The 21,150-nt window shown below is 39.6% G+C and overlaps 1 protein-coding gene across 1 annotated transcript; it reads right to left on the bottom strand.

The window, feature by feature from the left end:
* Nucleotides 1-1,211: 1,211 nt before the first annotated feature.
* On the bottom strand, nt 1,212-2,270 carry LOC147497617 (uncharacterized). The gene has a single exon (XM_086562941.1). It carries the CDS (start codon nt 2,268-2,270, stop codon nt 1,212-1,214), a length of 1,059 nt encoding a protein of 352 aa, XP_086419067.1.
* Nucleotides 2,271-21,150: the final 18,880 nt, after the last annotated feature.

The following is a 21,150-nucleotide window of genomic DNA, read 5'->3' as shown; positions in this document are numbered from 1 at the left end:
AGTTTACAAGTTGGGCCTTGAGTGTGAGGTCAAGGTTAGCCCCTACATATACGAACTTGGGATCATCCTCAGTTCCTAGGTTCACTCGCTCTCTGTCTGCATGTTGAGGTGTTGTCTTTGGCACTGATGCTTCCTCAGATGGTGATACTTTATCGCTCTGAGGGAGAGTGAAATTGGCCGCATGAGCTGGAGCGATATCTATGGCGACGACAACAGGGGCTGGAATGACCTCTGTGGTCATGACAACAGAGTCTGGAGTGACCTCCGGAATTGATATTTGTTGCGCGAAACATGATGGCGCGACTTTTGGGGTGCTAACTGGTGGAACAACAACAGCGGAGGTAACTTCTGGGGTCTTGACTGCTGGATTGACAACAACTGACGTGACTTCTGGGATCCGACTTGGTGAATCGACAATGGTTGGACTGACTTCTGGAGTTGAAACAGACGACTGAACCTTCTTGCTGGAGCCCCCAGCGTGCTATTTTGATGCTTTGGCTCTGACCTCGGCAACCAGGTCTTTGGCCATTGTATAACTGGTGGGCTCGCTCCTTGTGTGGATTGGTACACTGTCGGTCTTACTTGCTGATAGGATTTTATTACAATGATACGCTTCAAGCTGATTGCTGCGCAGTTCCATCATTCATCTAGGACCTAGAAAACGGAGAACTTAATGCAATGTTGACGGTACAGCTTGCATTTGATGGATCCAACGCCGTCCTAATATGGCATTGTAGGACGACTGGATGTCTAGAACGCTGAAGCGTGTATTGCAGATGACTTTGTCTTCTTGAGACCCTACGGATACTGGGAGTATGATGTCACCGACGGGGTCGGCCCTGGAGCCATTGAACCCGTAAAGGGGGGCAATCGGATCTATGAGGACTGATTTGGGTAAGCTCATTTCCTGAACGGTGTGATAGAACAAAATGTCGCACGAGCTCCCAGGGTCGATCAGGAAGTGCTTGACTGTCCAGTTGCTAATCTTGACATGGACGACAAGTGCGTCGTTGTGAGGGAGGCAGACCTTGTTGAGGTCAGCCTCTGTGAAAATGATATCTCCTGAGTTGCGACCTGAGCTTTGCAGAGCAGGTGCTGCCTATGAAATGAAATGATACACTTCCTGAAGAGCGCCAACACGACGTCTATTCTCTCTGGAGGAGGTTATAGAATCATCGGGGAAAGTAATCATATGAATGGTTCTAGCATTGTCACGATCCGACGAGTGTTGTCTTAAGCCGTGGTGAAACGGTCTGGGGCGTCCTGCGCTGAGGGCGAGCTTGAACCTCTTGGTGGTTATGGCGAGGCAGAGATCGACTGCGTACTCGGCAAGCCATAAGTTTATGGCGCAGGTCTCCATGAGGAATATTAGTGTACTGTTTAATATGACCAGCTTCCACGAGGTCCTGGAGATAGTGCTTAAGCCCCCAGGACGCATTGGTTTCATGGCATTTTGCTTTGTGGAATGCGCAGTAAAGCTTGTCAGGTCGATCTATTAGTTGCCTCACATCTGGTCGGAAGTATGAGGCTCGCTGGATCTTGTTCAGTATGTAATTGGGGGAGCGTGTCAAGACAGCGAACTCTCTGCTGTTGTCCGGTCGGGTACCTGCCTTTGGTGCAAGCGACCTGGATCGCTTTATGGCACACGGGGTGTGATCAGAGATCGCTGCCACCTCCTGGTCCTTGGCTAAGCCATGGAACTTCAAACTTTCTTGTAACTTAATATACTTATCTACCGGAGCGTACAGTTCAGACAGCGTTTCTGGGCGTTCTTTCATCAATGATCTGGAGAGGTCGGTATTACGCACACGACAGGTGTTAGAAAATGCCAGTGTGGCAAAAGACTCTTTCAGGCCGCTTTCCATACCTAACAGCCTGGCCTTGAACCGTCCTAAGAATTGGCGAATGGTTTCATCTTCCCTGAATGATAGTTGGAACAGTGAGTCAAGATCTGCTTTCTTTCGTCTGTTGTGCACGTATTGACTGGCAAACAGATCAGTAAGTTGTTCAAAGGTTTTGATAGAATCAGACTCAAGTGACAAGAACCAATCAAGTGCGCAATCCTTGAGACTGGCTGGAAATAATCTACAGTGAAGGTGATCAAACTTGGGGGAGCTGTAAAGCGCTAGACTTTGAATGTATCGAGCCACATGCTGACCAGGGCACGTGCTGCCATCATACATTGGGAAACGTGGATGGATAAAATCTTGTGGAGAGGGTTTATTGAGAACCTCGGCACTGAATGGAGATGCGCGGTATGTCTTGAGCATTTTCTGAACAATCTGGGTCTCATCCTTTTTTACTACGCTCTGGCCGATCCTTTGCGATAATTCGTTAATCTGTTGATTAACTTTGTTGATGCCGTTCTCAGCGACGTTACCGACTGGTTGTTGTGTGTAAGCATCTACCTGTGCTCGTAAAGCAGCATTTTCTTGCTCACATCATTTTCTTGCCTGAGCAAGGAAATGCTCTCGTTTGTTAAACCCAGTTGGTTTGCGAGGTTTTGAACTTGAGCTTCAAGGCTTGCCATGCTTCGTGGGCTTGAGAATTGGTGATTTTTGAGTTGAGTGATAGTGATTTCTCAAGTAATCGAAAGCATAGACGGCCAATGTAAAGGGGTGTTTTGGTTTTCCTATAGATGCAGTGAAGAAAGGAGAATGGGTTGAGGTTTTTTGGAGAGACTGAGTTCGCTGATAAGCGAGCTGCCTACGTATCTTCTCTTGGTTTTTTCAGGGGAGAGAAGAATCAGGTCTCACATAGTTCAAGTAGGTGGTATTTATAGGCCTAATGAAGTGTTGATCTCTGAGACACGTGTACCTTCTTGTACATATGTAGGGTGGAGATTGTGAATGTGTGTTGGGCTGGTTTTAGTATAAGTCGTGGGCTGATTGGGAGTTGGTGCGGTAGTCCCTATTTCCTAGTGGTGGGAAGTACAAGTAAGATTTTGGTAATGATTACACCTGGTGGTGACTTTATCTGAGGCGTTCTGTCTCCAGCCGTTTGTTCGTCCTAAGACATCCTTGAACGAGCTTAAGCTTACCACCTACATGAAGGGAGCTGCTCACAGATCGGTCTTGGAAGTCGATGTCCTGAGTTCGCTTATGCTTCGCGCGTGCGCAATATTCCTTAATGAGAATATTGCTCCCCTACAAGTATATATAAGTCAGTTATGCCATGATCATGAAGCACCACCTTGTGTATTGTTCTCATTCCATCTTTGTTTCTTGTATGTTGCTTTCGATTATGCAAGATATTTGTTTCTTGTATGTTGTTTGAGTAACTAACTTCAATTAAGAAAAGGTTCGGATTACGTATGGGGGTAGCATGTATATATGGTATGAGGGCTAATAAGAACTGAGCTCATTTTGTCTAATCTACGTATGTATACATATACTGCTTTTACTTGAATAGGCTGTGGGTGAAATTAAGACTGAAAGATTTTATATTCAGTGTTTGATCAGCTCCCAAATGTGCATTTTATTACCCTTACATTACTGCATTACATCCCTTCTTACGTTTAATGAAAAAACAACTCATAGCTTTTATTGCCTTTTTCAGGTTACAGAGAAATTTAAACCACTTATCATAAATGCTGCTTCTTAGCACCAAAAGGACGCTTATTATGAAAATTAGAAGATGCTATGAAAAAGTGCTGAAAAAGTCAAAGTCAAAGGTCAAAGCCCTCAACTCAGAAGACTAGAGATGGAGGTCCTTATCAAAAAATATGGCATTCTCCAAAACCTATCTTGATCAAGAAGAAATCAAAAAGCAAAAGCATACAGTAAAGTGTGAGGTGTCTCAAATGTAATGGAGAAGGCCAAATCAGTAAAAAGCATAAAGTAGGGGTATATAAACTAAAAGTTAAGGAGAGAGAATACACCTAGACTTAATCTAGTGTCTTGTAGGATTTAATTTCTAGTATTTTATTTTTCAAGTGTTTTTACTTTATTATTCTTCATTTCATTTCAATCTTGTTATTTGCTTTGTTAATCAATTAATCAATGTTCCTTTTTGTGTTATTTCTTTCAATCAATATTTCCCTTACTTCAATGTTTGTGTTTACATCTTTCATTCAACAAGTTTTTTTATGTTCTTCATGTTCTTCATTTAACTAGAAACTAAACAAATTCTAAAGAGAAACTACATTTCTTCTTCTAAAACTCCCAATCATTCAACTCCAAACAATTTATGGTGAACCTCACTTCTAATCTTTTGAAGATACTTCCCAATACTACTACTACAAATGGCGTCGTTGTCATGGATTTAAGGACCAAGAGTGCTTGGTTGAGCATCTAAGGAGGAAACACCATTCTCACGTTGCCATTTCTTATTTTTTTTAATTTTCGTTGTTTTATTATGTTGTTTTTCATTACTGACTTACTTTTTTGCAAATTAGGGTTCGGGATCAACATACTGGAGAGGAGCTGAAGCTGTAGTCGAAAACCGATGGAAGTTTACCGAAACCAAACATGCGACCGCGAGTCCACGTCAGCACACTAATTGTAGGAACCGTTATTTCATAATGTAAATTTCTATAAACCGTGGGAACCATGCATAGCGGAATTAATGGGGTTCACGATTTTGATTGGAAAACATACCTGTAAATCGGCTAAGATAACTCTGAGAATATAAGATATATGAATCAACAACCTCTTGATCTTCTATTGTATTCCTATCCTTAGATTGGATGTTGTGTGGGCAACGATCTACCAACCCTTTCTTTCTCTCTTTCCTTCCCTCTCTTTTTTTTAATCAAAAATGAAATATTGAAATTAGTGAAATCGACCAGGAGAGAAGGGTTTCTATTTATAGGCTACAACAGGGACCATGAGGAGAAATTAGTGTTGGGCCTCCTGACGGGCTTGGGCTTCCCATGTTCGCCCAGAACACACGGCCTAAGTCCGTCAACAAATGACTTATTCCACTAAAGGCCATTGTTGCACTGCCGCCCTAATCCCAAATTATGTGTTACGTTTATGGGCTTCATATTATATGCTTGTTGATCTCCCCATGTTTAAGATATCGAATGCCCGTTAATTGAGTCAAGTTACTGACAACTACATTAATCAACTTCTTAAACGATCTTTTGATTTTACACATTTGATTCACAGTCTCAGGGATTTGATTTTAAACGATCTTTTGGGCAAGCACCTCGATAGAATTATTTTAGAAGATACACGTGGTCTAACTACATTATGACACCTCAATCAGTATTTTCTTAACTTTCGGATTGGTGCCTATTTATAGCAAGGCTAGACACCTCCCAAATCCAGTCTTCCATTTTTCACTAAACTATCTTCACCACTCCATTCCTTCCATCTTTAATAGCCCCCACTCAATTTTTCGTGTCCGAGCAAAACTTTATGGAAAATTTTCAGAGCGGTCTATTTCACCCATATTTAGATACTAAAATTTTACATCGAGGATTGCTCCCTCTATTACATCATATGGAGGCACTTTATTCTAGAGAATTGGTTATGCATTTCTATAAACACGGTTATTTCCAAAATGGGCAATTTTTTGTTCGTGCAAACGGATGCGAGTGCGAATTAACTCCGTAAATCATCTCCGAGGTCCTTCAAATTCCCATAACAATCCCTGGGGTACACCTTCAAGATTCGCCATTCGATAATATAAGGCATCTAATGTTTGCAACTATCCTTTATGGCAAATACAACTGGAAAAACCGCATTGTTTACTAGCGATCCTTGCAAAGGAAACAATTATCTGTGATCCAATGGCTAGCCCATAATGTGCTCGGCACATCTAAAACTTTCGAAATATAAAAACCCCTCTTCCATCTACTCTGGGTACTGCAGACTAAAAGCAATGATTTTTGTAAAATTCAATTTCTCTGGAACGCGATTGCACTTGCCAAGAAAAAGTCAGCTCCTTTGCCAACCATTGTGATAGTTATCATGGCGCGTTGGGGGTTTCCCATTACTGCTCCTAATACCTATATCAGAACAGGTAACATTCTCACTATTCACTCAGTTTGTATGAACGGTTTTTGGACTCCCGACATTGAAAAGAACCATGCCAGTGCAGAAACCGGCGAAGCTTGTTCCGCTGTCAACATCTTCGCTGAAAACATAATACACAACATATTTAATTCTATAAAAGGCCTTCGTTTAATTCACCAAGGACTAATGATATTATATACACGTCAAAACATCATCATCACTAGTTTTCTTGAATTTCACGACCTTCAGACAATACAAGACGAGGAACAAGCACAATTCTTGCACAACCACAACCAGTTCTTGGCAAATCACAATCTCATAATGGAGAACCAAGCCGAGATTTACCAGACACAGAGCGCCCTGTTGCAATTGTTTGACTTCATCGAGAATCTTATAAACGGATTTCTCCCACCTAAGGATCCTCGTCGTTACCTGGGCCATGACCTAAATTAAATTTCACAAATTTCTGTTAAAATTTCCGTTCTTTGTCATTTTATGTTTTTTTTTAGTTTTTAGTAAACATAATTAAGTGTAGTGCAATTTACCTGTTGTAATCAATGTCATTTGTTTTTACTTAGTCATTTCCATCGTATTCTAATATTTGTTTATCTTTGTCTATAGGTGGTATCTTTCATCACACGTCTTCTGCATCTCCAATAACGGCACAACCAAAGATCATCCCTAAATAGTCCTTCCAGGCTTTGTTGGATTCTCCTGCGTGTGAACTTCATTTCGGAAACCTCATCACCCATGTCGGTTTGACCTCCTTCATTCTGCACCCTGAGCAGACATACTCTCCAGGTTTAGCGGCTTATTTTTATGATAATATGGAGGATCCACAAACATTAAATAATGCTCGTGGTTTCTTTTTGAACAGATTTGCAATCCGTATTGGTAACACCAGGCATCTTTTTTACGAGTCAACAGTTGTTATGGCTTTGGACCTTCCCTATAATCAGCCAAACCCCCATTCAATACATCATACAAAACACCTTTAATCACTACTTTTGGGAAGATTTCGCAGGCCTCTATCGTGATGGCCTCACCCAAGTCATTGGACGTGAGGAACCGGGATGATGGCTGGACAAAACAATTCCCCTGGCAAGTATGACAATGAATGTCAGGACTGCTATGTTATTTATCCTTTTGAACATCATAGGGGATTGACATTTTTCCACTACCTCCGAATCAGCTTTCAAGACTTTCCATGGTCTCGCTCAGCAACATACCACCTTCGACATCACGAACCTAGTAATTGAGAACCTAAAAAAGGCTTGTCTTTTTTGACACCATTATATCACTTTGCCAATTACTGCATGCCGGATAATGTGGACATTCTTCCCACAATTTGTGGACACTTTTCAAGATTGGGTATGAGTAGATTCTATGTGTCCGATGAATAGCATAATTCGTTTTTTGAGACTGGGGGCGTCGACGCTCTTCAAGGTACCTGAGGTACGTTCGTTGCTTCCCTAAAGACAAAGACATGATAGCTCATTTGGACACTTCTAGAAAGAGAAAGTGGAGCAAAGGTTGGGAGACCATGATAAACTGGCGTGACGCAAAGGAATTGCACTTCGATAGAGATGAAGCTAGAATGGACATACCCCTAATTCGTAATTGGGGTAGTGTAAGTTGATGTACATATTTGTTGTTTTACTTTTTGATGTGAAAAATACATAACCTAACAGTGTCCTTTCCCTTTTGTGTTGTATATTATATATGGTGTTAGCATAACTTTCTGTTGAAGATATCAGCTTTATTTTTGCTCAAGCCTCTCAGGTATATTGATAAGAGCCCAAAACTGTAGTTTTAACCCATTAACAATAATACTTTTAGACCAATTATGCGAGTAATAAATAAGTGTTAATGTTGATTACATGCTTTTATGTATTTCAGGAATTGGAGTCAATTATGTGTAGAAATGTGTCACTTTGGTGAGATAAAGGAGCAGGGGTTGGTTGCTAAGAAGTTATGTGATTAAAGGCCAAGATTCAAGGAGAAAAAGCCTTTTTAAAGCCCGGTCAAAGCTGAAAAGTCAAAGTTAACGCGGGCAGAAACCAAGAAATGGGCCTCAGCGCGATTCTGACCTGAGCCCGGTCAAAGCTGAAAAGTCAAAGTCAACTCAATTTTGACTGAAGCTGACCAGCGCCAGCGCCAAGGCAAAACTTCGAAAGCCCCCCGCGTTGAAGCACCTGGAACTTGAGTTTTACCTGAGTGCGACCCGCGCCTTGCCAAGGCAAAACTTCGAAGCCCCACCCCGGCCGAATCGAGCTCGAGTTGGACTGAAGCCGCGACACGCCCTACCTAGGTTGATTCTCGAAGCATCTTCTTCCTTCTACTCTGAACCGCCCGATTTCCACAGGTTAGTTCAAACTTCTATTTCTTCATGTTATTCAGTGTTCTAACTTGTTAAATACACTGAGCTCGCATAAACAAGACACTATTCAGAAGCGAAGCAAGGAGGCATTCAGGTACTTCTTTCTTCCACTCCTCAAATCTTCTGTCAGAGGAGTTCTTATACTAGCATATCAGGGTTGTTTTGATTGTTGTCCTGTTTCTTAAATATTGGACTTAGCCTTGCATGAGATTAAGGTCAGGTTGAGAAAAAACGACTAACGTAATCTATCATGAACGTTGATAACCATAAAAAGATAAAGTTTACCTACGAAATGAACGATAAAACTCAAAACGTAAGTAAACTAAAACTTAATTACGTGCCTAAATTTATCAAAGATTGTTCTACTCTCGATCTATTGAACAGATATAGTGGAGTAGGAAGTTCGTTCCACTCCTAGTCCTTCCGCATGCTGTGTTTTCTAGTCTAATTACTCTACTCTAAGTCTAATGAGAGATTTACGAAATGATAACTAGACTACGATGCAACTACCCACAAGATGCAACTAGTCGACTATTTAAACAACTATGGGAATACTACGTCGATTTTATGATAAGGAGTTAGGGGGGGATTGATTCCACCTTACCTCAACTTAATCCACTAACGACGAATAATCGTCAGAATCCGAATTGAATCGCCCAAGAAATAACTGGGTTATTCCTAATCCCTAATTACACATGGCATTTCTACCAATTCATAACTAGCATGTGAACGATTACACCCATTCTCATGGTGAACTAATTATTTCTAGAGTAGAAAGGAAATTACGACTATTCAACATTAATACGAATCAAGCCTTCATCAAGGCTTCGCAACCCCCTCTAATGGAGGTTTAGCCCAGAATCATCACGCTATCATTCCCAATCAAATTCGAACAAGACATGATCTAAAGATTGAAATTTGCTTAATTTAAACTTCAATAGCAACTACTCATGCAAGAATTATTTCAATCTAATTAAGACAACTATTGAATCTAAGAATTAAACTAATTAAGTAAAGGAAATGAACTAGATTATCCATAACACTAATTTATTAATCTAATAAAAATTAATACAATAATGTAATACTAAATTTAAAACAAGAATAAAAACTAATTAATTTAGTCTAAAACTGGATCTAGAACTAAGGTTTAATGGATACTTTCTATTCTAAACGCATTTATTTTCTAACCTAACTATCTATCCCTACAAAGAATCAAACTCTTGTTTTTATACTTTCAGATCCAAAAATCATGCATGGGCTTGGAGCCATGTTTTGGGCCGAAAAATCGGGCCCAAAACCCAATTCTTTCAATCCGAAAAGGGCTCTTCAGCTGGATTTGGCTTCAACAGATTTTTCGTCCACTTCTGCTCTTCTGATTGGGTCAAGGCCTATACCATTGGAAAGATCTTTCCGAGCCAGTCGTTTTGACATAAGGTAGGCCCAATTCCGAGGTATGAGTCCAAAGATACGGCCTTCGGAAGTTCTGCTGACTTTGTGTGTTGTTTCTGCCCGCGTCGACTTTTCAGCTTTTGACCGGGCTTTACAAAAGCTTTGTCTTCTTGAATCTTGGCCTTTAATCACGGAACTCCTTAGCAACCGACCTTTACTCCTTTATCTCGCTAAAGTGGCACTTTTCTACACATCATGGACTTTGAAGCCTGAAATGCATAAAAAACACGTAATCAGTATTAACTCTTGATTATTACTCACAAAATTGGTCTAAAAGTATGATGGTTAAGTGGTTAAAACTACAGTTTTGGGCTCTTATCAAACCACCCCCAAACAGCATTTTGCTTGTCCTCAAGCAAAGATGAGAAATTAGAATAAGTGACCAAAAATGGAGTTTTATCTACTCTCGTTTCGCTGAGTGCGATTGCATTGACCATATGCAACAAGGCCTTAAACCACTAGGAATTCCCGAGCGGACGAGTTATAGCCTCGTGAGAGTTTTCCAGTGAAGGTACTCACAAACTTCATCTATACTACAACGACTAAGAAATAAAACTATTGTTTCATTATTCATGCTCTAAATTAACTATACCTCTCACTAGCAATGCATATAGAGTAATCAAGTCGAAACTTAAGCTAATATATGCATAATAATCAATCATCTACAATAAACATATATACAATGAGTAATACTATGAAATACCTAGCAGGTTCGTTTCTGAAACTCGGAATAGCATCCTCAAGTAGGTTCTCATAATAATAGTCAAGATACAAAACTCTGATTTTTCCACTCAAGTTTCGCTACTCCAGTGTGCAGTGGGCACACTTTACCTTACAATCTCAATGACAACAAGGAAGCCGGAGTCGATCAAACACATCTGCCACTTACTATCACACTAACCTATTCATAATTGAGCTAGAGGTCTTTATTAGGTGTTGCGGGGATTAGGAGATGGTTTAAGAAGGAAGGAAATGGATATTCAAAAAGGACAAGTCTGAGATAATAGAGTCTTCATATTATGTAACTAGAGAAAACCTTGTTATTTACTTTTGCTTCTACACTTTGTTTCCATCCTTAGCCATATTTTTTTTTTCTTTTTCTTTGACTTTTTTGACTCCTTTTATTCTATTTTTTTTTGGAGTTTTATTTTATTTCTATTTTTATTTTTCTTTTCTTTGGATGGAAACTTCTTTTCTTTATTTTCTGAAGCAATTAACTAACTTTTCTTTACACAGGTTTTTCTCTTCTTCTTTCTTCCTCATTCTATTCTCAGACTTATCTAAATTGGGTAGGTTGAATTTTTTATTTTGTTTTCTTTTGTAACAAGGTAAAGGATTTGTGGTTTATGAAAGGCTAAAGAAAGGCTCAGAGGGGCGACTAGCGGAAAATAATTCATAGGTTTGAATTTCTGGCTATATCGATCCAAAGAGGGCCTAAATTCTCGCTTAGGATATGGCATAGTGATCAAGCAAGTGGACGTGTGATTTCTCTATCCGGATTTTACTTCTCCCTTGTGTCATTTCTCAAATGTTCCACTCATATAAGGCTTTAGGCTATATTCTTACAGGATTTGTAGAATAAGTACTCTATCCTAGAGTTCAGAAACTTGCTGCTAACAATCATAGATAGTCATGTAATATATTTATAGATAGATGCAAAGATTATTACCTATATCTTAACCTAAGTTTCTAACAATTATTCTAATGCAAAAGCTACGTGAGACTTCTAGATTATTAAGAGCATAGAGAAAGAAAATAATACCAATATTCCTAAGTGTATAGCATAACTTATTTATTTATATTTTTGAATTTTTAAAATTTTAACTAGAAAACAAGTGCACATTATACCTATCTATATCCTAATAGATGCCTTAATTACACGTGTTTCTATGCCCCCCCCCCCCCCCAAACAAGAAGCATGCTTTGTCCTCAAAGCATTTAAATAAAGAGGGTAGAAAAATACCATGGAAACGCGTGAAATTCTGGAACATCTGCAAAACAAGGTTAAAACATACTAATATAAAAACTGACGCAACTCTATAAGAGTTCCACCCATTATGGGGTTAACAAGAATAAAATTGCTTGGGACATAAGCAAACACTAACTAGAATTAAAACTTACCTTATCTCCCGCTTTATTCATCATCCTCTTCATCCTCTTCTTCTATAAAGAAGTGAGGTTCCTTCGCGTCCTGCCATGCCATGATAATTTGCCAGGCTTCCCGCCATTTATCATCTATTATTGCTAACATATTAAGCGCCACTTGGTCTGACGGGGTGTAGGGTGCAACCTAATAAGGCTGTATCCTCCACCCTTGCCAAGTCATTACACGGAAAGATCGAATAATACTATTGGTGGGTCGCATGCGATTAATGCGTGTAATCCAATCCGTGAAACGTGTACAAAAAATAGGGAAGAAACATAGCATAATACGGGAAATTAGAACATGCATAAGAAGATACTTATGCCTCATGCTATGGGCTCGTGCTAAACTAGACATCAAGGTTCTTGGAAGGTCATAGAACATACGTCCCGTGGCTAAAGCAAGGAAGACGCTTCAAGTGGCATCATTCACAAAAGAAAAACGTCATTCTCCTAAAATGTTTAGCATGATCCAAAACATAACAGTTCCTATGTTCATGGACAGGCTACCAAAGGCTACATTATATTCCTCTTGGTCCTCGATACTGAAAATGCCTACCCCATACGACTCATGCAAAAACTCATAAGTGTAGACATACATATTATCTACCCAATAGCACCATAGGTCTTGTATTTCAGTGGGCATAGCAAGTCCAAGAACAAATGATAGCAAGAACCTGGTAATTTCCATTGGTTCATCATCAATGTTGATGGAGAACACTTGTTCTCCATCTGGTCTCTCAAAGAAAATGCAGTTATCGTAAAAATAAGATGCTAGTGTTGGAGAATAAAGTTCAACAGGTCTTACCATAAGCGGTTCCCAGCTTACGTATGTCATCACCTCGCGAAACCAAGCACCATAAGTAGTGCTTTGGAACAAATCTTTGAAAGACTGTTCCGGTATTAATGTAGGAGATGTCATCCCAAAATTACGCTCTAGAATAGTTGCGAATGACCCGGGAACAACCCGCAGAAAACTGGAATTTTACTGGTCCACGGAAGTCAGGGCGCAAGTGCGCTCCACTTGGGCGCAGGTGGGCCTCAGGGTTTTTGACTTACAGTGTTTTGGGTGCGCTCTGTGCAAAATTTCAGAAAAATGAGTAGGGCGAAAGGCGCTCTCCTCAAGCAGGTCGCCTCCGATGTTCCCGATGGTTGAAAAATGAGACGAAATGTGGGAAACGTGGGAGTGAAAGGTGAGTGATGGAAGTTAGGTGTAGTGTGGGTTGTGAGTGTAGAATGAATGAAGTTTATATAGGTTTTAAGTTGCTAAAACGAATCGGGAAGTTGCCAAAAAAGCTTTTACGGCAGTTCCGGAAATACTAAAATTTCCAAACCTGAAAATGGAAACAACTCATATTCTTTATTCTAAAACAACCCTAGTATCTTTTAGGTTGAATTTAGGATAGAACCTACCTATTTTATCGAGATTTCATCCTACCATGATATTTATTCATAGATATGCCTAATCGGCAATATTCTCACCCTGACTCCAAAATAACTTCTAAAAAAAATTGGGGGTCATATAAAAATCATGCTGGACTAAATAATACCACCCCCAAATAATTTGGGAAAGTGGGATCAACATTAAACAACCACGCACGATGAAAATAATGACATTATATTAATATTGGCATTAAATACCCTTTCACTACAAAATTCAAATTACGGAATTAAAACTTACATTAAAATAACTAACAATAATAAAACTACAAATAAAAATCATCAAGCTATACTATCCCTAAACACGTCGGCACTAGTAGCGGAGGGCACACGCTCAGGAGATGGCTCCTGAGCTCCCTATGGGCCAGCACCATTCGTCTTTCGGCGACGACGCTCGTGCCTCGATGATGTATCCTCAGAAGGAGAATCCCTGTGAGGTGGGAAGCGTGCAAGCATATCGGCTCGAATCGGCGCCGAGATTCCAAATTCGATCTCATCCGTTTCCCCCCCAAAACAGATTTTTACAAAACGAGTTTAGAAAATTTGTTTTTTTTTTCAATTTTATAAGGAAAAACAATAAGCAATAAGGACATAATTCACCCCATAGAGAAACATGCCTAAAAAATCTGAGAAAACATGCAAGAGTGGAAAATGTTAATTATGTTAACTGTGGACTTAGGATCCGGTACTTACAGCCACACACTCCATAGGGAGGGCCCAGTTACCTTAATGGTGCACTCACCAATATATAGAAATGAAAGAAAATGCACCAAACACAAAAAATTGAGTCATTTGTAGTCAGATACTCGAGACTTTATCTAAACATATGTATGAACATGCAGTTTATCATATATCAACAACCGAAATAGTTGTGGATCATTCCATAAATAAATATCATAGAAAACATATCCAAACACAATCAAGCACCAAGATTTCCTATGACGCAACCTAGTGAACTGAAAAGCCGGGTCGGATAGACCTATAACGTAACCTAGCATGCACCTTCTTTTTCATCTTTGAACGAGAGGGTGTCCTAGTGAATAAGTGTGGAAAAGTAAATGGTTGTGGAAGATATGGTGGATATGGATAAGTTCTAGAAGGAAAACATGTAAACAATGAGGATGTGGGTTTAGCACAAAACTCATTCATGGTGTAGGTAGGGACTGTCTCAAGTCTGAAAATGAAGGTGTCAAATGGTTTGTCCTTCTGAAGTATTTGTTTACTAGGTGGATTTAAAAAATTATGAAACATAGGAGAAACAAAAGGATCGAGTGCAAACTCGAGATTCCTTTGAAAGGGTGGAAGGAGGGGAGTCGAGGTGGATGTTGTGCAAAGTAGTTCTTGATAGGGTGAATCATCACTTGCTCTAAGAAACTCATCGAATTCCTCATCTAGATTGGTCATATCCACATTACTATGGTAGTCCTCTATATCTTTGAGAAAGTCATCTATCTCGTCCTCATCCATAATATGTGTATCGACTAGTGTAGGGATGAAAATGTTGGAGTCTGAACTTCCAAAGGAAAGAAATTTGGGCATATGATTATCAGGGAACGTATTGTTGAAATAATCTCAAGCGAAGATCTCGATCATGCTAACCTCTCCATCCATAGACGAATCGGGTAAATGTGTCTTTGTTTTAAAAACATTTACTTCAACAGCAAGATGGCCAAAAGACATGGACATCGAACCATCGCGCAATTAATGAGCCGCAATGGCAGTTGCCGTGAAAGGACGCCTAAAAATGATCGGAGTCCAGTCGTTAGCGACTTCAGATCGAGGATGACAAAATCAGCCGGATAGTAGAAATCCAAACTTTACCAAAGACATTTTCGACCACACCCTTAGGATACTTAATAAACCGATCAGCTAATTACAACGTCATTTTAGTGGGTTGCATCTTGTCTAGACCTATTTGTCTAGACAAATAAAACGGGAGTAAGTTAATACTAGCCCCCAGGTCTAATAACGCGGTCGTCGTATAGGAATCTCCTAAGGTGCATTGTCTGGATGGGGCGACGTGGTCCTTGTACTTAACAATTCCATTATGTTCAGATAGAGTTGGGAATTGTTCTGTTAGAAATGCGTCTTTTGGTATATTGGTCTTACGCCTAGTAGTACACAAATCCTTAAGAAACTTAGCATGGTGTGGTAGCTTTTTAATAGCTTCGAGGAAGGGAAGGTTTATAGTTAGATTATTGAAAACGTCCCTAATCTCCTCATAATTTGTATCCCTAGTTAATATGGCTAATTTTTGTGGAAACGGTGGTTTCTCTCTATATTTAGCATATGTATCACCTGGATGTTTAACCTTGGCTTTCTGTTTCTTAGGTTGTGTTGTAACTGGTACCTCTACAGTAGTAGGCTCTTCAGTTTCTATTTCGGTATCTAGTAAAATAGGAGGTGTAGGGGCTACTGGTGGGGTAACTATAGGCATAGTTACTTTGTTATCAACCACTCTGCCAGAACGGAGAGTGGTGATGACATTTAGCTCACCTACATTTTCATATTCATTACTAGTATTATCGGTTAGCTCAAAGGTTGTGTTTGTTGTTTTAGGATTAGGTATTGCGTGACCTGGAAACACACCTTTGGGTTGGGCTTTATCTTGGGCCAACTGTTGGCTTAAATTATTAACGAATTGTAGAAGCTATTGGTTAGATTGAGCAATGGTTTGGAAAAGTTTTTGGCTCACTTGTATGAATGTATCAAGACGATCCGGTTGTGTGGGTGTAGTACTCACGGGTGGTGTGACTGGAACTATCTCGCGTGAATTATTTATGGGCGGATTTTGATAGTTATTATTTACCGGAATGATACCTCTATTAGCATTATAATTATTATAACTACCTTGACCTTGTGCTTGACCTTGTCGAGGTTGCACTTGGTTGTTATAATTATTATAATTACCCTCACCCTGTCCTTGTCGTGGTGGAGCTTGGTTATAACTGTGCGTTGGCTTAACATATTGATTATTGTACCCTGGAGGTGTGACGTGTTGGTTATTTCTCCAACTGAAGTTGGGATTTTGTCTCCAAGGGGCGTTAGGTTCACTATTAATGGAACAAGCCCTGTTCATAGGCTATAGGACGATGGGAGTCGGGATGCTCGGGACTCCAAATGAAACTACATGGATTTGAATTTACATTCATGACGGGGATAGGTTTTGTTGAACGAAATGGCCTCTACCTTTTAGTGAGTGATTCGATTAGAGTTTTAAGCTCGGGATCGTGTTTAATTTCAAACATACCGGCGGCCTTAACTATATTAGAAGAACTAGCGGAGCGGTGCATATCGTCACTATCCCCCCAGTTGTTATTTCGCATAGTTTGATCCTCTAAAAATTTATAAGCCTCCGAGGCTCCTTTACTTAAGAAACTACCCCCATTCATTATGTCCAGGACTTCTTTATGGTGGTGTAGAAGTCCTTTGAAAAAGGCACGAACTAACGTGTCTTTCGCTAGGTTATGATGTGGACACTCTATAAGGAGATCGGTGAAACGATTCCAAGCCTCTGAAAATGATTCATGAGGATTTTGTTGAAAGAAATGAATCTTGGAAAGCATCTCATCCGTCTTTAGGGGTGGATAAAAATGTTCCATAAACAGCTGAACAAGTTTAGCCCACGAGTCCATAGAATTAGGCGTTTGGGCAGTTAACCAAGACGCCGCCTTATCGGCTAAGGTGAAAGGGAATACCCTCAGTTTAATTTGTTCCGCACCAACCGTAGGATGGTGGAATGTTGTTAGGACTTGTTCAATCCTACGCATGTGCTGATAAGGCTTTTCATGGTCTAAACCATGAAAAATGGGTAACAAATTCAAAATATTTGGGGATTCAAAATCCCCTACCGGTCCGCTAGAACGATGCAAGATTTGGGGCTATCGCCAAGGCTTTGTAGAAGTCGAGAGAGAGTCTCTCCTTCTTCGTCGCATTATATCAGGTGGTGTGTGTGAAATAGTAGCTAGAGGTGTAGTGGGTGGTATACTAGATAGACTTGTTTGTTGACGTTGTCGTGTAATTACGATCGGTGTTTTTGTTCGACCAGACCTTAATCTCATACAAGGCTAAGACCAAACTTAGCTAAACACGTCAACACTCTAAACAATCCTGATATAGTAGTATAAACCTCTAATAGGAGATGTGAGGTGCGAAAGAAAGGAATACCTGATTGCGTCCTTGCTTCGATTATGAATAGCGTCTTGTTTACGCTGTTCAGTGTATATAACAAGTTAGAACACTGAAAAACTTGAAAAATCGAAGTTTGAATCAAACCTGTGGAAATCCGGCAAAATTCAGCTCAGGGTGCGGGTGCGCTCACTTTGGGCGCAGGTGCGCTCAGTGTAAACTTTGAGTTACAGTGTTTGAGTGTGGGTCGCGCTCGGTTTGGGCGCGGGTCGCGCTCAGCTTCCAGTAACTTTAGCGCAGGTGCGCTCTTTTGGGGCGCAGGTGCATTCCGTGCAATTTTTTTTCCTAGGAAGTTTAATGCTGAAAAAGACAACCACAGTTAGAATCGAACAAGGGGTGGGTTTAATGGGACTTAAAAATGACTAATTATAGTAAGAAAACAATGCTAAAGGTAACTAAGATGGCAATTTTGATAACCATAAAAAGATAAAGTTTGCCTACGAAATGAACGATAAAACTCAAAACGTAAGTAAACAAAAACTTAATTACGTGCCTAAATTTATCAAAGATTGTTCTACTCTCGATCTATTGAACAAATATAGTGGAGTAGGAAGTTCGTTCCACTCCTAGTCCTTCCGCATGCTATGTTTTCTAGTCTAATTACTCTACTCTAAGTCTAATAAGAGATTTACGAAATGATAACTACACTACGATGCAACTACCCACAAGATGCAACTAGTCGACTATTTAAACAACTATGGGAATACTACGTCGATTCTATGATAAGGAGTTAGAGGGGGATTGATTCCACCTTAGCTCAACTTAATCCACTAACGACGAATCGTCGTAATCCGAATTGAACTGCTTTGCAGAACAATCTGGTTATTCCTAATCCCTAATTACACATGGCATTTCTACCAATTCATAACTAGCATGTGAACGATTACACCCATTCTCATGGTGAACTAATCATTTCTAGAGTGGAAAGGAAATTACGACTATTCAACATTAACACGAATCAAGCCTTTATCAAAGCTTCACAACCCCTTCTAATGGAGGTTTAGCCGAGAATCATCACGCTATCATTCCCAATCAAATTCAAGAAAGACATGATCTAAAGATTGAAATTTGCTTAATTTAAACTTCAATAGCAACTACTCATGCAAGAATTATTTCAATCTAATTAAGACAACTATTGAATCTAAGAATTAAACTAATTAAGTAAAGGAAATGAACTAGATTATCAAGAATACTAATTTATTAATCCAATAAAAATCAATACAATAATGTAATACTGAATTTAAAACAAGAATAAAAACTAATTAATTTAATCTAAAACTGGATCTAGAACTAAGGTTTAATGGATACTTTTTTTCTAAACTCATTTATTTTCTAACCTAACTATCTATCCCTACAAAGAATCAAACTCTTGTTTTTATACTTTCATATCCAAAAATCGTGCATGGGCTTGGAGCCATGTTTTGGGCCGGAAAATCGGGCCCAAAACCCAATTCTTTTAGTCCGTAAGGGCTCTTCAGCTGGATTTGGCTTCAATAGAATTTTCTTCTAATTCTTCTCCTCTTATTGGGTCAAGGCTTAGACCATTGGAAATCTCATTCCGAGCCGGTCGTTTTGACATAAGGTAGGCCCAATTCCGAGGTCTGAGTCCAAAGATACGGCCTTCGGAAGTTCTGCTGACTTTGTGTGATGTTTCTGCCCGCGTCGACTTTTCAGCTTTTGACCGGGCTTTACAAAGGCTTTGTCTTCTTGAATCTTGGCCTTTAATCACGGAACTCCTTAGCAACTGACCTTTACTCCGCTATCTCGCTAAAGTGGCACATTTCTGCACATCATGGACTTTGAAGCCTGAAATGAATAAAAAACACGTAATCAGGATTAACTATTAATTATTACTCACATAATTGGTCTAAAAGTATGATGGTTAAGGGGTTAAAACTACAATTTTGGGCTCTTATCAAACGTCAACACACACACCTATCAAGTATATCACACACCACACCTGAAATAATGGCTGAAGAAAGAGAGTCTCCTCTCTCTGACTTTTACAAAGCCTTGAACGATAGCCCAAAATCTTGCATCGTTCTATCAAACCCAGTGGGGGATTTCCGAATCCCCCCAAATATATTTAATTTGTTACCTGTTTTTCATGGGTTAGACCATGAAAAACCTTATCAGCACATGCGTAGGATTGAACAAGTCCTTACTACAGTCCACCATCCTACGATTGATGCTGAACAAATTAAACTGAGGGTGTTTCCTTTCACTTTAGCCGATAAGGCGACATCTTGGTTAACTGCCCAATCGCCTAATTCTGTGGATTCGTGGGCTAAACTTGTTCAACTATTTATGGAACATTTTTACCCACCACTGAAGACCGATGAAATGCTTTCCAAGATTCATTTCTTTCGACAGAATCTTCATGAATCATTTTCAGAGGCTTGGAATCGTTTCACCGATCTTCTTATAGAGTGTCCACACCATAACCTCGCGAAAGACACGTTAGTTCATGCCTTTTTCAAGGGACTGTTACGCCACCACAAAAAGGTGCTTGACATAATGAATGGGGGTAGTTTCCTTAGTAAGGGAGACTCAGAGGCTTATAAATTTATAGAAGATCAAACAAAGCATAATAATAACTTGGGGGGTAGTGACAATATCTCCTGCTCCGCTAGTTCTTCTACAACGATTAAGGCCATAAAAATTTAATCGAATCTCTCACTAAAAGGTAGAGGCTATTTCTGTTCAACAAAAGCCCATCCCCGCATGAATGTCAACTCCAATCCATGTAATTTCTGTTTGAGTCCGTGAGCATCCCCGACTCCTATTGTCCTCTAAACATGAACAACAAACATTACAACAAGATAATGTTTGCTCAATTAATAGTTATCCTATTCCTAACACCCTTGGAGACAACATCCCAACTTCAATTAATCAACAAGTAACACCTCCGTTATAATAATCAAAATATTAGGCCACCAAACGGTTCCACCCATTAATTATAACAACCAAGCTCCACCACGTCAAGGACAAGGTCGGGGTAATTATAATAATTATAACAACCAAGCTCAATGATAAACGTAAAATGAACAGGTCTACCTCTGAAATGAGCGATGAATTCAAAACGTAAAGTAAACTAAACTTTATTACATTAACGATGCTATCTTGTTTATCAAAGATTTATTCTACTCTCAAATTGAGATATAGGGGAGTAGATAGAGTTAGTTTCCACTCTAGTGCTCTAGCATGGATGTTTTCTAATCTAACTAGTCGTTTTAAGTCTTATAACCCACAAGATGCAACTAGTTGGTTATCGAATCCAATGCTACGTTGATTCTATGATAAGGAGTTAGAGGGGATTGATTCCACCATAACTCAACTTAATCCACTAACGACGAATCGTCGTAATCCGAATGAACTTTGCAGAACAATTGGTTATTCCTAATCCCTAATTATACATGGCATTTCTACCAATTATAACTAGCATGTGAACAATTAAACCCATTCTCATGGTGAACTAATCATTTCTAGAGTGGAATAGAAAATCGGCGATTCTATGATGGATCAAGAGGCTTCACAACAATCCCTTTCATCAAACTAAACCCCCTCTAATGGAGGTTTAGCCTTGAA

This window comes from Coptis chinensis, chromosome 5 (genome assembly GCF_015680905.1).
Source record: "Coptis chinensis isolate HL-2020 chromosome 5, ASM1568090v1, whole genome shotgun sequence".
Lineage (NCBI taxonomy): Eukaryota > Viridiplantae > Streptophyta > Magnoliopsida > Ranunculales > Ranunculaceae > Coptis > Coptis chinensis.
This window is presented reverse-complemented; position numbering and strand designations above follow the sequence as displayed.

What these genes read in the sequence shown, in the direction of transcription:
- LOC147497617 (XM_086562941.1), bottom strand. Translation starts at nt 2,270, where the DNA reads ATGCTCAAGACATACCGCGCATCTCCATTCAGTGCCGAGGTTCTCAAT.